The sequence below is a fragment of the Perca fluviatilis genome, chromosome 9 (genome assembly GCF_010015445.1).
Source record: "Perca fluviatilis chromosome 9, GENO_Pfluv_1.0, whole genome shotgun sequence".
In the NCBI taxonomy this organism is placed as follows: domain Eukaryota; kingdom Metazoa; phylum Chordata; class Actinopteri; order Perciformes; family Percidae; genus Perca; species Perca fluviatilis.
The window spans coordinates 24,964,495-24,980,616 of NC_053120.1; the positions used below are offsets into that span (position 1 = coordinate 24,964,495).

General features: G+C 40.2%; 1 protein-coding gene across 6 annotated transcripts in view; it reads left to right on the forward strand.

The window, feature by feature from the left end:
• Positions 1–16,122, forward strand: part of slc44a5b (solute carrier family 44 member 5b) — a 40,734-nt gene that overhangs the window by 16,895 nt on the left and 7,717 nt on the right. For 2 of the 6 annotated variants that reach the window (XM_039810869.1, XM_039810868.1), the window contains exons 3-10: positions 4,050–4,098; positions 8,562–8,635; positions 11,001–11,085; positions 11,426–11,510; positions 11,650–11,763; positions 15,151–15,211; positions 15,311–15,434; positions 15,616–15,660. In XM_039810869.1, the coding sequence (XP_039666803.1) occupies positions 4,050–4,098; positions 8,562–8,635; positions 11,001–11,085; positions 11,426–11,510; positions 11,650–11,763; positions 15,151–15,211; positions 15,311–15,434; positions 15,616–15,660 (637 nt within the window). Of the gene's footprint in view, positions 1–4,049; positions 4,099–8,561; positions 8,636–11,000; positions 11,086–11,425; positions 11,511–11,649; positions 11,764–15,150; positions 15,212–15,310; positions 15,435–15,615; positions 15,661–16,004; positions 16,038–16,122 lie in introns of all 6 variants that reach the window. The other 4 variants (XM_039810871.1, XM_039810870.1, XM_039810873.1 and 1 more) reach the window with 2 other exon arrangements.

The window sequence follows — 16,122 nt, forward strand, 5'->3', positions numbered from 1 at the left end:
AGCATCCTCTTCTATTCAGTGCTTGTGCTCTGCAAATGCTGCAGTGAGCACCTGGTCCAGTGACATTGTGTCCTTGGCTGAGGAATTCACACACTTCACCTAGAACATCTCCCATTTTTAGACCTGAAACACAAATCAAGTGAGTGGCTTTCAGTGACAGCCAAACAGATGGCTCTAAAATAGAGTTTTTAACAGCAAGGACAAAAGAATAAGGTACATGGAGCCTCTCATATCAAGTATCTTAAAAGATAGGTTAGCAATGCGATGACAAAGAGTTGAAATGGTCTTCATCACACTGCACATGCCTGTAAGGAATTTCCTCATGATCTACCGTAGTAGCTGCACATAGATCCATGTGGTCATGAGGCCAGCTGACTGTAACTGACTTTCTTTTTTTTAAGATTATTTTTTGGGGGATTTTTTGGCCTTTAATTGATAGTACAGCTGTAGACAGGAAAGGGGTGAGACAGAGGGGGACGACATACATCAGGGACCCCAGGTTGGAATTGAACCCTGCTCCGCTGAGGTAAGGATTGAGCCTTGATACATGGGGCGCACGCTCAACCAGGTGAGACACCAGGGCGCCCCCCATCTGCCATAATACAACTGTCCAATATACACTTTTGTAAGAATGAACAAAAACGGAAACGTGACAATAACAAACTCCCCTAGATTCAAGTATATTTCTGGTCCAGTGCCTTTTGTTTTTGCTGCTGACTGCAGCTTAAGGACACCAGGGTTGGTGAGCAAAACTGTTGCTCAGTCACTTTTCCTGACATTATTTTAATGTTGGCCCAGCAATGTAGCATCTCTGTCCTTCAGACTATCCTTGCTGTAGGGAGGCTGGTAAAAAAATCCCAGGGGAGTAAGGCAGGCAAGAACATCTGCTTTCACACTATGCAAATGTGTGTAACATCCTGGCTTTTAATACCTTATCTTAATGCAGAAATATTGTCTTTGGATACCTTGTTTGCTACTACCCGAAGGAATTCCCCCATAGCCAGACAAGTGTGGTAACTCGCTCAGTCACTATGGGACGTGTAGCTGGCGGTTTGTGAAAAGCAGCTGCCAGGCTTTTCTCTGCTGAATCAGTTATGCTACGCAAAGAGTTTTTGTGTGTTTTTTGCATATGTGTTGTATTATAGGGTTTATCATATTGCAACTGTGTTGTTGTTGCAATTGTGTCCAGTTCAGGCAATATAGGGTTATGATTACCAAGCTACAGTTGCATATACAGTATGTGCAAACGTCAAAATGTCTCATAATGAATGATCTCAACTGAAACCTTTCTGGTCGACAATTAAACTTGTTTAAGACAGAAGGGACTTCTCCTTGAGGGGCAGTTTTTTACTCTGTTGCCGATAATCATATTTTATTTGACCATGGTTGATCACAACAATTCTTTTATTTTCATATACAATGATCAGCTGTAGTTCTTACATTACACACAAATGGATATCACTTGCCATTCACAGTCATTATTGATGTAATCATAAAAAAGTATACTTTTATTCCAGTAAAGTGATGTCCTCATTACTCCATCCATTAAAATGGAAAATCAACTATGTGATGTGACTTTTATGTTATAGATTATGTGTTTTATGTGTGTAAAAATGATACCGATGCCAATACCGTGACTTTGATACCGGTTCCTAATAGGGTTGCATGATATTGACAAAATGGGATATTGCGATATTGATTATGAATATTGCGATATAGATATTAATTTCGATATTTTTAAACACATGTAAAATTACGAAACTTATCGGAAAGCGCATCACAATAGATTCATAACAAATAAAACAAGTTTTCTTACAACACAGGGTTTGTTTCAACTGACAGTCATATTGGACTGGTACAACATGAATAAATTAATAAGGACCATGTCTACAGAACAGGACATGTTTTGTTGTTCAGTATAAAATATATAAATAAAGAGAACAGGACACAACTTTTTCTTTCGCTTCTCTGATTCGTTCCGTTAAGTTGTCTCTATCTATTTCTTCACTTACACTGTCACTCTGTCGAAATATGCACACACGTGGTACGCTCCATAGGGTTTGTCACGTAGTGGCCCCGTGCGCTGACGTGCACCAACATGTGAAAGTGGCACGGTAACTGGCCAATGAAATCATGATCATTGTAGCGTTTCAAGCGGGCTCTAAATCAAACCCAACTTAGCCACACAGCCAACGGACGGGACGCAGCGCTCCACAAAATAAACAAGATATTGCATACTTATCGAGACACTTTCGATATAATATTGTGCAAGGTGGGGTGGTGATGGCGCAGTGGATATGTCACATGCCTTTGGTGTGGGAGACCTGGGTTCGAATCCCACTGCGATGCATCAGCCAACGTGTCCCTGAGCAAGACACTTAACCCCTAGTTGCTCCGGAGGCGTGCAACCTCTGACATGTATAGCAATTGTAAGTCACTTTTGGATAAAAGCATCAGCTAAATGACACGTAATGTAATGCAACGTGATATCTCGATAACGATATTGAGTCACGCACCCGTAGTTCCTGAACGATTTTACCTTCTTTTTTTTTTATTTACGTATTTTTCAGCTCCTACTACCTTAGCTCCGTCTCTGTGCGTAACATATAGTTTGTCCTGCCTGCTTCTTCGACATGTAACATTAGACAGCCAATCACCAACATTATGTCTTGGAAGAAGCATGCTGCAGGCTTATTGGCACACTGACGCTGACAAGATTTACTCCTTAGGTATTGAAATTGGGTATTGAATGACGAGGCATTTTTTGATACTAGATACTTTAGAGGCAACTCGGTCTGTGCCTAAAAAGTATTGAAATCGGTGCCCAGCCCTAGTTGTCAGTGCTGGTTTTATGTGTGGGAGGAAGAGCGAAAGGATGAGGTGCATATGATTTCCATCCATGCCAAATTTGGTGGCGGGGGGGGTTGCTCTCCAGAGATAAAAAATGCCGTTGTGGAGTTGTTTCAGAATGAACTACACTGGCCGTCACCCAATGCAACAGTATGGCTTTTTAATGTGTTTTTAATAGAATGATTGCAGAGCTCAATGAGATGGAGGCATAAGCTACAGTAAATCAGTCACAGCCTATGCTTGTTATTGTGATACTGTACATTTGCTGTTGGTGTTGGTCTTTTCATTCGATTTGCTGATTCAAAAATAAAACTGTTTTGTGCTTGTTAAATTCAGGACTTATTCAATTTTATAGTATATTCAAAACATGATTTGTATTTACGCAGTACAGTGTAATCATTCCTCACACTTTTAGAAGCAAGGCTGGATGTACGTCTCTCGACAGGATCAGTTTGGGTAATGGACAGATGGGAGATAGGCCCACTCATGCTGCTCCTTAGTCTGCCCCAGCTGCTTGGAGATATTACCCTCCATGTGTGGTGAGTAATAGGTCCCCAGGAACACGTCATACTTAGTTTCAACTGGGTCAGAGACTACTTGGGCACCAAAGAAGCAGCCAGTGATGAATGCTAATGCGTGTGCTTCCTCACACCTACAAGTGCACACAGTCTGAGTTAGCCCCTCAGGTAACTGATGGTGCTTGCAAACGTGGTTCAGTATTCCCTCTGCTGGGTCAAATGGGGAATCCTCACTGTGACCCAGATAAGCTGTTTGGCTTAGGAGTTGTTAAAATGATTTATTATATTTCTGCGTTAGCTACATTGTTTTGGCTTTAATGCTTTATCTTAGCGTCATCATCCCTCTTCATTCCAGTCCTGCTAGGAGAGGTAAGCTGTGAAATGGCCTAGTTAGTTTATCCTGGCTAGTTGAATAGCACAGCAGGTTAACTTTACAGGTACACTCTACTTGCATAGTGTTATGGTGTCAATGTTATGTTGCTCATAACTGTTAAGATGTGTTATTCTCTGTGTCTCATCTATGTTTCCTTTTGCTTTCAATTACAGTCTTTTATCTTATTTTGTTAGTGAACCAGACATTTAGCCGGTACACTTTTCTGTTCTGTTGTCTATGTTCTTTATATGCATTCTGTCAGTCAATTTCATTTTTGTAATCTCAACACACTCTTGCTTGTGTTACAGGTGAGCCGCGCAAGTTTGACCCAAAGTTCAGAGGACCTGTTCACAAAAGGTACTACACATACTCAACATCATCAACTTTTGGCTTTAGGTTGTTGCATTTGATAATGTAGCAGTTTAAGGAGAAACTAAAAATGTACCAAAACTAAATCTGGTTCACTTGCAATGCATAATTAAGTCACTGCATTTACAAATCTGTTTGCAAACACATTTGAGAGACCTTTTCGTCATCTCTGAAGATAACAGGAAATGAAAATCCATTCACTTGCATTTTATTAGAATAGTGGCAGAGATCTCAGGAACAGATATCTCAAAACTTAAATGCATTCAAAACTATATGTACACTTAAATACCACTAGAAGTTCGTAAAATAAAAAATAATAATTACAATTAATTCTGTTGAGGTGACCCTATAACTACTAGGCATGGTCTTCCAACATCTGATTGTTACATGTTTATTGATTTTGGCTGTTGTGTAATGTTTTTGGCACACACCCAAGTTGAAACGCTGATAGATTGATCATTTGTCATGCCACGTTAATAAAGATCGAGGCAGAGTGCTGGCAGCTCTTTCCACTCCACCTCCCAGATCAATGGCCATAAGTCAAGATGGTGGCTGGAGTTAGACCAATGACACACTCTATTAACCAGCCAGATACAACCAAACAGATGTAGTCCACACATTACGGGGGCTATTGCAGGGAGATGTCTCCTGTTTTTCAACCAGCAGCACAGTAGCACTTCTCCTGATGAACTACAGTCTGCTGTCTGCCTCCATGAGGGCTACAATTCTATACACCTCACAAGTTATTGTTTGCTCTATGCAATAATTTATAATATACTGAAAATAAAATACAAAATGATGTGATATGAAAATTCACATGAAGTTGGCAACGTTTGTGATAAGTTAGGGAAAAATTAGGTCACATGCCAAAATGATTGAAAAACCCTGATTAAAATAGAAAGGTATAGTACTTAACAGACGATCCTCATTTAGAAATACAGAACTATAAACTTTTAGGTTGAGCATTTTGGTTACACTTTAACTTTTCTACATAAGACTGACATGACACTGTCATGAACGTGTCATAAAACATTATAAATAAGTCATAAACGTTTATGACATAACTCTTTTTTTAGTAAGTGTCATTCGGTTTTGTCATGACACATTATGGTTAGGGTTAGGGTTCATGTGTCATGACTGTGTCATGTGAGTGTCATGTATTCATGACAGTGTCATGTCACTCTTATGTAGAAAACTTAAAGTAAAGTGTTACCAGCATTTTTCAGAAATGTAATATACAGTATGGTATTTTTAAAATTTGAAGTCTACATTTTGAGACCTAATTTCTTCAGCAGAATGAAAGCCAAATTTTGCAATAAAGCAAAAACCCCTCAAGGGCATCACCACAGGCTTCTTTTGATGATTTAGTAATATTCTGATGTAATGTATGCTCTTATCTATTTTATGTTATATCATATCCGTTTGGCAGGCTGCTGTGAAGGCATGTTTCAGACCTCCTGTGTCTCTTTATTATACCCTCTCCAGCCCATTTCACTGCTACAGCTGGGTGAAGGCACCACGGATACTTTGATGTTTCTGTGGCTCAAAGGCTTTCCTTAATGAGAACTGGGAGTGAACCGACTCTGTGGTCGTCTTGTTTTCATGCAAGCTCGGTGCCTAAATGAAGTAACTGTGGTTATTGAGCACTCCTGTAAAGGACATACAGAAGTGGACACGGTGTACTGTTATTTCAAACTGGCTCCAGCTATAAACAATGTAATAATACACTAATCTGTGTCAAAATATGAACTCACAACTGCCCAAGTGTATTGTAATGTAGTAATGCTTTTTATAGTGTCCTGTTAAATCTGCACTTGCAGACAAACGCAATAACCACAAATCAGTTGCTGCTGCCGTCACAGCATGTTTCACAACTTACCTAAAGGAGCCTCGTGTTTGTCAGAAAGCTGCGCACTTGAACCAATGTCCCTCCTTGGCTCTTGTGACAAATCTCACCCTCCAAATATCCCTTCCTGTTAATGTCTGTTACAAAACAGGGACCGGCTGGCAGATTCACACCACAATGGCACCCATGGTATTCTGTGGCACTGCTGCCATCTCTGTCACCTTGACTCCCTCCGAATATCAGCCCTGCAAATGTAACACAGACACAAATGTTTCTAATTGCACTGACAGAGCTTCCAGTACAGATTTTTGTTTTTGTTTTCTTTCAAAGCAGCTCTGCCTGCCACGGTGCAGTACACCGGCAGGGCAATGCTTTGGACCCTGTGAAAGTATGTGTAAGTGACATCTAAAGAGGCCAGGTTGGGGGCCGAAGAGATTTGCGGTTTGACTATATTTTGGATGTGGCCTGCTTTTCTGAGATAAAAGAACAAAGCAGAATTGTTTTCACTCCCCTCTCTTTGTCAGCTTCCCTTCAACACGCACCTTTGCATGCTTCAAAGGTGACTTTGTATTAGCACTGCGGCGCTGTGTGTGCACTTTGTCTTAATAATGCAGTCGTGTCTAATATGAGCAAGTTGGGAAGAAGACGGATCTACAGTAGCACATTACGGTGGAGGAGAGGCAAGGTCAGCTTTAGACCTCCACCCCTCAGATCTTCTCCTTAATCATCTAGGATGTGTTGCCGAGTGATGGCTAACTTATCTTCCAGTTAAAGGATGGAGATGGATTCAAAGATGAGGAATGCAACCATTGCCATGGCAACCCTGACAGCTATTTCTCCTTTTTTTCTTTTTTTGAATGAAATGAAATGGTACTCCCTCGTCTCTGTTTGTTAATAATATGCAGAATATCGGCAACAGCTTTTCTTGTAGCGTGGCAGGTTGTCTTTATACTCCTATTCACTGTCAGTGTGAGACTATGGCTGTCTTCGCCAGGCAGAGCTGTGCCCACTTTAGCTGCCTTTGTTTCTCTATTATCTCCCAAAAAGAATTGCTGTGCTATCAGAAAAAACAAACACCAAGTCTCTAAGCTTATTTCATACGGCAACCAACTGCTCTTTTAGTCTTTTGTCACTCAGTGTCATTTATTGGATGTTTCGGCTGATGTTGGCATGTTTGCCTGAAGATACAGAACAGATGGTCAGAATGGAGATATCACATTTTCAATTTGCAGGTATCTACAGTCCTACTGTAATTCCAATAAGAACGGCGATAATGGACTCATCTTGTTCTGAAATGAGAAACGAGGAGGATTAGCAGCCCCGCTGGGACCGAAAACATTCCAATCCTCTATATTGCCAAGTTCAACAAACCAATCTACCAGAGCAGCCTGTTAACATAGATTGCAAGCGTTACTGCAGTTATTAATGCAGGGCCATAAAAAGTAGATCTTAATTGCAGCTGCACTCTCAAGCAGTCTGGGATAATTTGCAATGCAAGCCTAAATTACACAGATGACCCTAAATCTGAGAGGCTACACTGAGCATACAGTTTAACTAGTTCTGTTTGTTTCTTGTTTGCATCCTAATGTGAATTTGTTAGTGTCTATTTAAGCTATTTTATCCCTCTTTGTATGGGTTGATGCTCAGCTGATATCCTCTGTGCGCATCAGTGCTCTAGTCTGTCTTCACTGTCTGCTACTTAATCATGAAATTGTATTTAGAGGCTGAAGAGCACCCTGTGTAGAACCATGTAACCATGCTGCATACAAAACAAGGACAATCCACTCTTCAAAGAACTACACAGAGGAAACACTGTCACATCTCTGAGCTCAGGCCTCCTTTTGACATTGGCTTCGCTCTTCTGGATGAAAGAGGAGAAGGGTAGAAAGCTGGAGGAAATGAGGTTCTCAAGTCAGTTTGTGTATACCGTATGGTGTTAGAAGGAGTCTAACATATGTCCCTTGCATGGTACTACTGGGCACAGTGGATTAAACTTGGCTTTATTCAAGGCTGGGCTCATAGTCTGAATAGAATTGAAAGAGGTCTAAGAAGGGGCTGGACTGACTGACCGCTTCTCTCAGAGTGGAAAGGAGTAGAAGAAAGCTTTTTGTGGGACAGAGACAGTGAGACAGTGAAGAAGGAGAAAGAGAGACTCTGATACGCTGCTTTAAACGAGCAGACTGAGGAAACTGTGAAGAGAAGGGCAATCTTCAAATAACTGTCTCTGTGCCTGTGGGACAGTTTACTCTGGTTGGGATTCAGAGTCTCATTAGAAAGTCAGTAGACCTCCACTAAAGTCTTTCTGAAAACGCAGTATACAGATGACACCTTGTTATACCTGGTAGCAAGTGCTGCACGCACATATAAAGCTCAAACTCCCTTGCCATGCAACAGCTCTGTCATGATTTCCAACAACGAAATGGTTAAACATACAATACACATTTATTTTTTTTTCCTTGAGATGAGGCAATTCCTCCTGTCCTCCTGGACTCATTAGTACATGTATCTTTCTCATGGTACTTATGTGGACAAAGGCATTCAACAACCAACCATTCATAAATCACCTTAATTTTCTCTTGTAATCTTTCCCGTGACCTCCCCCCAGGAGCTGCACTGATGTGGTTTGCTGTGTTATCTTCATCATTGTCATCCTCGGCTACATCGCTCTGGGTACCGTGGGTGAGTTTGACACATTGTTGCTGTTGATTTTTCATAATCACACACCACTACACCCACAAACACAATGTGATGTGATATGTTCTGGTCTGGTTGGGGAGTGAAAAATGTCTGCCTGTGACAATAATTTGACAATTTTAATTTACCACAAACAAAATGGGACCTGCTCTTCTCCACAGGATGCACCAACACTGCACGAGAAAATAAGCTGGGTTTTTTTGTTTTGTTTTTTCACTTACTCATAATTTCATGGTGGGCTATTCAACAAAATGTCTGATAGTTAGAATTGCGGGGGAGTTGAAATATGCAGCTCCCCCAGAGAATGGGCTAGCCTTTTGATAAGTGGGAGTTTCAACACAACATGCAGCTTGTATGGCTCACTCTGGCTTATTCTTGACTTGAGCTGATCGTGTTAGTGAAACTGTTTTGATGTCCCTGTCGAGTGTTTTTTGACTGGGTGACCAGTGATTTCCCTCTGGCTCTCATTTCATTCAAATTTTCTTGAAGCCGTTTAGTTCCCTCGAGTGTAGTCTCGCTTTGCCAGACCCTCCTCCAAAGTCTGGCTACTCCACATAGCATTCGGGGATGGTAGGAAAACATGCTCTGGTTTAATGGCATTTCTTTAAACCAATCAGAATCGTCATGGGCGGTGCTAAACTCCGCACAGCTCCGCTGCACAGTAGTTGTGCGAGAGAAAACTCAGATTGGACAGATAGTCTAGCTAGCTGTCTCGATTTACCATGCAGAAATCTGAGGAGCAGTCAACAATAGTCCTCATGTATCCACCGACTTTTAAATTCCAACACAAAGAAAGCGGAAGGAAACGGAAAATACATGCATCCGGCAGAATTTCCTGCATCACCGGAGCAATCCCAGAAGTAGAACGCGAAGGATAAAGACTACCTCGGGTGTGACAGTGTTCACTTTGTCTGCGGTCTTGTGACTCTACCCATTAGCTCTTTTTTTCTTTCTGTCTTGCCTCAAGTTTTCCTTTTTCCCCACTTAATTTTCCTTCCTTTCTCTCTTTTCACTTTTATTTTTTTCTCTAATTTTTTTCCGCTCTGCCACTTTCTCTTTTCTCATACAAAAAGCATATCCTGTTTCATCCAGCACACCTGACTGCACATTTCTTTCCTCCTCCTTTCACACACGTATGATATACATCACAAATTAGGGGAAAAATAAAATCCCGATGCTGTCAACAAAATGCCATCTCTTTCCAGCTAGTTGTCAGCGGTGTCTTGTCTAAATCTGGACACTTGAAGGATTTACTGTTTTCCAATCATTTAAAAAGAGCATAAGCCGTGACAATGGATGGGACTTCAAATGCACACTGTAATGTCTCCAATCAGCTGAATAACTCTGTGTTCTTTATGTATAATTTATATTTATTTTTCATCCCTGGTGTGTCAAAACTTGTAGACTGCCTTTGTTGCAATGCCTCGTGTTCAGCACAGTCCTTCACTGACTGTTAAGGTAAAAGACCTTAAAGGAATACGCCACCATTTGTTGAAATAGGGCTTATCACGGTCTACCCTGGCTGTAGATAGGTGGGCCAACGCATTTTTTTGTCTCAGTGCAAGTAATTAGGTTGTTTTTTTTGTCTTTTGTTGGCTCACTTTTACTCACAACATGCTAACCGGCAACATAGGATTCCATTCACTACGCTAAGCTAACTAGCGGCGGCGCTGCCGGTGTTGCACCAGACTAAAACGATGCATGCACAAAAATTGCGTTGGCCCACCTATCTAAAGCTAGGGGAGACCGTGATAAGCCTTATTTCAACAAACGGTGGCGTATCCCTTTAACACTGTGTTGTTCAGGTTGGGCAAGCCAATGAAACACAAGAGCTGCTTAGAAAATTGAATTTCAGGGTTACTGCTACTCCTATCTAGAGACACCGAAGAAAACAAATTAAACTGGATTGATTTTTTTTTTTCATTTTTATTTTATCAATGTAGAGGTTTCTTCTTTATTAGCAAGCATGCATGCATTCCTCCAAATACATTTCCATTGTTGTCTTGTTAATTGTGTTGCTTATTTTTTTGTCCTTGGTGAGTACACAGAGAGACACACATGGTCTTGGCCTGATTCGCTCATAGATTTGAGGATTTGATTCCTATTGATTCATATAGGACCCTGTTTGATCCAGCTGTACTTAAATAATTATACAATGCATGTCTTTAGGTAGCTGATCATTTTATCCGTTACATCAAAACAGCGTAAGCTCTGTAAAGGAGGATGATGTATTGGCCAGTGGCCTTGTGTACCTCCAGTAGGTCGGACAAGACCGTAACGCTGCCAGTTTCAGGAGTATGTATCTGGTATGGTTACGCATGTTAAAATAGCTCTTGTGCTGTGTTTTCAGCCTGGATTCATGGCGACCCCAGGAAGGTGATCTATCCAACCGACAGCCACGGCCAGTTCTGTGGCCACAAGGACACCCCCAATGCGTGAGTGGAAAAATATCTTAAATTATTGTACTCTAGAATAATTATGTTCCCCAAATTGTCTGTCAGCTTTCCATTGTTATCGTTACAAACACAAAAGGATTTGACCACAATACATGGTTATGGTTTGTGACTAATTATGGCAGGCTTTCCTGTATCTCTCTCTCTCTCTCTCTCTCTTTTTTTTTTTTTTTTTTTTTTTTTTTTTTTTTTTTTTTTTTTTCTCTCTGAGTTTGTGCTTAAATGCTTGCTAATGAAATATTGCAGTAATGCACTGGTTTCTCAGTCTTTTGAATCCTTCTAATAATACTCCTTTCTTTATCTTCATCATTTTTCTCCACAGAAACAAAGCCATATTATTCTACTTCAACATGTTGAAATGTGCCAATCCTGCAGTTTTGATTAACCTCCAGTGCCCTACAACCCAGGTAAGAGACTGAATGCAGCCCTTTTTCTCGCAGCACATTTTTGCTCTGTTTTGTGTTCCTCTCCAAGCTTTTCCTCCACGCTTGATTATGCAAGATTGATGGGCCTTTTCATTAAGAGGATGTGTTGTGCCTCCTCCAGCTCTGTGTCTCCAAGTGCCCTGACAGATTCTCAACTCTCCTGGATGCCTGGGATACCAATAACTGGGAGTATTACAAGCAATTCTGCAAGCCGGGCTTCAAGATTAGCAGTAAGGTGAGAGACCGTGGTTAGTGGTCCGTTGTTGTCTTTTTTGCAGACTAGATGAAAATATATTTATTGAACCCCATGCCTCTTCTGGATGCAGTGCTTACTCACTATTGTTTTAAGACAAGGTCAGGTATGACATAGAGTATATATATTGTATTTATTTTTTACCTCCTTTGGGCAGGTGCTGTACAATTTTATTCATGAGTCTCTTCACTTTTTGAAAGTACAATTGTACAAGAAATAGTTTTTAAACAAAAAGTAATCAATTTTCAGAGTTCATGACTTTTGGTTATAATGAAGAGCTCATTTGAATGTGTTTTGAGAGACTGCCGGAAGTGAGGTGGCTGCCACTGATGCACATCACAGTGACGGAGGCCCGATGGGGTGTGAGAACCAGAAAGTGAGGTGGTGTGTGGGAGCACCTAACAGCTCAGTCATACTGTTTGAACAGAATGATTTATTTCCCTTCCCACATCATTCCATGTATGACAGTGTTACATCAGACACGATTCAATCCAACATTGTCTCATCTGACTTTTTTGATCTTCAGGAATAATAATAATTCCAAAAATATTTTTGGCAAAATAAAAGGGGTAGGATAAAATACCAAACAATGCAATTGATGAAGGAGAAAGGGGGGCTGGGCCTTCCCTGTCTCAGGGACTATTACTATGCCGCTCAAATTAGACCTTTAGTCTGTTTATGTTCACCTATTTATTCGGCTGGATGGAAAGATGTTGAAGGGACTACTATGAAAGATATACCCATTATGGCCCTTTTTAAATGACAAAAAACTACAAATGAGTACAAATATAATTGAAGATGTTATGCATGAATCTCTTCTGAACTCCTGGAATAGAATAATGCGAATATGCAACTTAGAAAAATTTTCTAAAATTTTAAGGTGGTGCGCGTACGATTCTGACTTCAGACCAAATGTCCTTGATGGAAGATTTAAAGGTTGGGTCTCAAAAGGTATTACAACCTATTACTCTTTTGTGCACAAGGGAACATTTATGAGTTTCGAATTCATGCAGAACAAATATGGTTTAGGTTAGGACGATTTCTACAGATACTTACAGGTTAGGCATTATTTTGATCGAAATATAAAAATAACATTGGAAAAGTGCAACTTGGGGTTCCTACAGACTTTCTTAGCATTAATTACATCATTTTCTTTAAATAAATTAGTTTTTAAGTTATACAAAGCCATTCAGCAAGGCAAAAAACATAACACAGAGTACATTAAGAGGAGATGGGAAATGGAAGGTAATTTACAAATGTCAAATGAAAGTTGGGTGAATATATGTAGAGTACAATGGAGTACTACTGGCTCATACACCTGGCGAGAGTTTTGTTGGAAGAATATAATCAGGTTTTTTATCACACCTATTCAAAAGAGACACCAGGGTAGTGGAGACTCATGCTGGAGGCTCTGTGGGTTCTCAGGAGCCAATCATTTCCACATTTTCTGGGACTGGCCATTGTTAAGCCCTTATTAGTCACAAATATGTGAACATATTAATCATACATTTGGTAGTAAAATACCTTGCAATTTTGAAAATGTGTATTTGGGCAACGTTGATGTTAACAACTGGAGAAATAAGGACAAGAGGTTGCTTTGGACATTACTGGCAGCGAGTAAGAAAACCATAACCAGAAAATGGTTGAAACCGGACCTTCCGACCATCGAAGAGTGGATCAACATAATCCAAGAAATCTACATTATGGAAAACTTTTCATTTACTCTCAGGTCACAAAGAGACATGTTTTACAAAACTTGGACAAAGTGGTCGGAGTATGTCAAGCCCATAAGGTCAGACTTTGTATGAGTTATAGTTTCAAATGACAGAAAACCATTTCTGTATGGTTGCTCTTCCCACAACTGTTCATATTAAAAGATGTTAAAAATTATAAAAATAAATAATATTAATAATTCCAACGCTACAATCACCGAAAATTAAACAATGCTTAAGTAAGATCTATGAGATTGTTTTTATTCTGAAAATAGGAAAAACTTTTCAGAAACCTACTGATGTTATACATGTGACTGATGATAATAATTTTGTTCACGAGACTAAACTGTGAATGTGTTGTAATATAGTGTTTTCATAAGTAAGAACTTAAGTCAACTGACTTATTGTTAAGTGCAAGTTAAAGTTGTCCATAAGACAATTTATAAATGGGCTGCCAGGCACACAATATTTTACATTAATACAGAAACCTACAGGACAGATTTAGATAATTATTGATGCCATCATGTCAATTTCATCTATTCTAGGACTAATCTCTAGATTGGACAGCCTTTCCTTGTCTAAAATCAAAATTGCGTGGGAACAGGAGCTTCGAGCAACAATCGATGAGGAGACCTGGGCTAAGATATTGGGAAGAGTTCACTCTTCATCTATGTGTGCTCGACACTCTGATTCAATTTAGAGTGGTCCATCGAGTGCATCTTTCCAAAGTCAAATTAGCTAAAATATATACACAAGTCGACCCTATATGTGACAGATGTAAGTCTGCTGATGCGACGCTGACTCATGTGTTCTGGCTCTGCCCCAACATTGAGGGTTATAGGAGGGGTATTTTCGAGGCTCTCCCTCTCTACAGTCCTAGCAGTCCCAATTGATCCAGACCCTCTTCTATCACTGTTTGGAATTGTTCCTGAGGGGATACAGTTACCTGCTGGGGGGGGCCATACAGTAGTTGCCTTTACTACCCTTCTTGCACGCCGCCTGATACTTTTAAAGTGGAAGGATGCTGCCCCGCCCTCAGTCTCCCACTGGATAAGGGATGTGTTGTCTAATCTGAAGCTTGAAAAAAATCAGATGTACGCTACGGGGCTCTGAAAAGAAATGTATCAAAGTGTGGAGATCTTTTTGTGACTTTTTTCGATAAACCCTCCACACTGGTACAGGAATAAATGGTCAAATGATCATGTCTGACCCTTAATACAAACCTGGATGTGACTCTTGACATTCCGGGACTGGACATACTGCCTCTGTTTCACCGCCTATTGGGTCTTAACGACTTTTCACATTTCAACTTCACTGTGCAATACTAAGTGCCTTGCGCTCTGCCTTTGCATTGTGTACCCTGTGATATTTTTGTATACTATGTTGCACATTCATAGATCAACCAGAGTCTCATTCTTGAGTGACAGCAGGGTGGTTGGGTATGTTTGATGTGGGGTGGGAATGTTGTTGTTGTGTGCATAATCTATGTATATTGTAAAAAAAAAAAAATGTATAGAACTATGAAGGAGGACAGATTTAGATAAACAACGGAAAGATCAGAAAAGGCCCTCCACTCCGTCTCTAACTATAATAAATGCTAAGATAAATATCTTGTTTTCAATTGTTGAATCATCGTCTCCTTTATTTCCCTTTTCAGTCAGTTGAAGAAGTCATACGGGATGAAGACTGCCCATCTATAATCGTGCCAAGCAGGCCTTGTGAGTCAATTTGAGTAACTGTGAACACAGTAACACACAATATTTGTTTGCCAAGCCACTAAAAACAAAACAAAAAATCTTTTTTTAAATGTGTTTCAGTCCTTCAGCGGTGCTTCCCTGATTTCATTACAAGAAATGGAGTGTTAACTGTAGCCAATCAGACCATCTTCAAAGACGGTAACAACAAACGGAGAAGTGTCAATGACCTAAAAGATGCTGCTAAGTAAGTTCTGCTTCCCTGCAACGTGAATCTTTAACCTTGTTGTTCAACCAGTTAAGTTATGGTAAATAGAAAAGTCATGTACATTAGATTTAGCATTGGAATTCTTGCTGTCGTAAAAGAATAAGCATAAATCATTTACCCTGTATAATAAAGTGTTTTAAAACTGTTGTACTGTCAATAGGGCTGCCAGCTCTGCACCCAGAGAGCTCTGGACAGATATTTCAGGGTAGGACAAGTGGGCATGTCACTGACATCACTGATGCCCAAGAATGTGTCCAACCACATTCAAAGTCATTTGCATGTTTATTGCATGAAAATGCAACCCGCAAGTTCAAGAGTAGAACTTCAGGGGTACCTACAAGCTTCCAGCAGCTGCTTTTCTAAATCTACGCTAGCAACACGTTAATGGGCTGAGATAGCTTTAAACTCCGGATAAGCAGAGGAATCATGTATTTAAATCAGTGAACTGATATTATAAACCTACAGTACATGATTCTGTGTTTGCTGTGATCAACTTTTGTTTGAATGACCCTGAAAGATGATGTGCTTTTAATGCTTTTCTTTTTGTAGCAAAGTAACTGCCATGCAGCAAGGAGTGGAAAGGTCTCCAAGATGATTTATTTCAGCTTTTAAACTTTGCCTCCGCTGTAGCCAGTAGCTTTGTGTAGACTAACCCTCCCTCTTCATT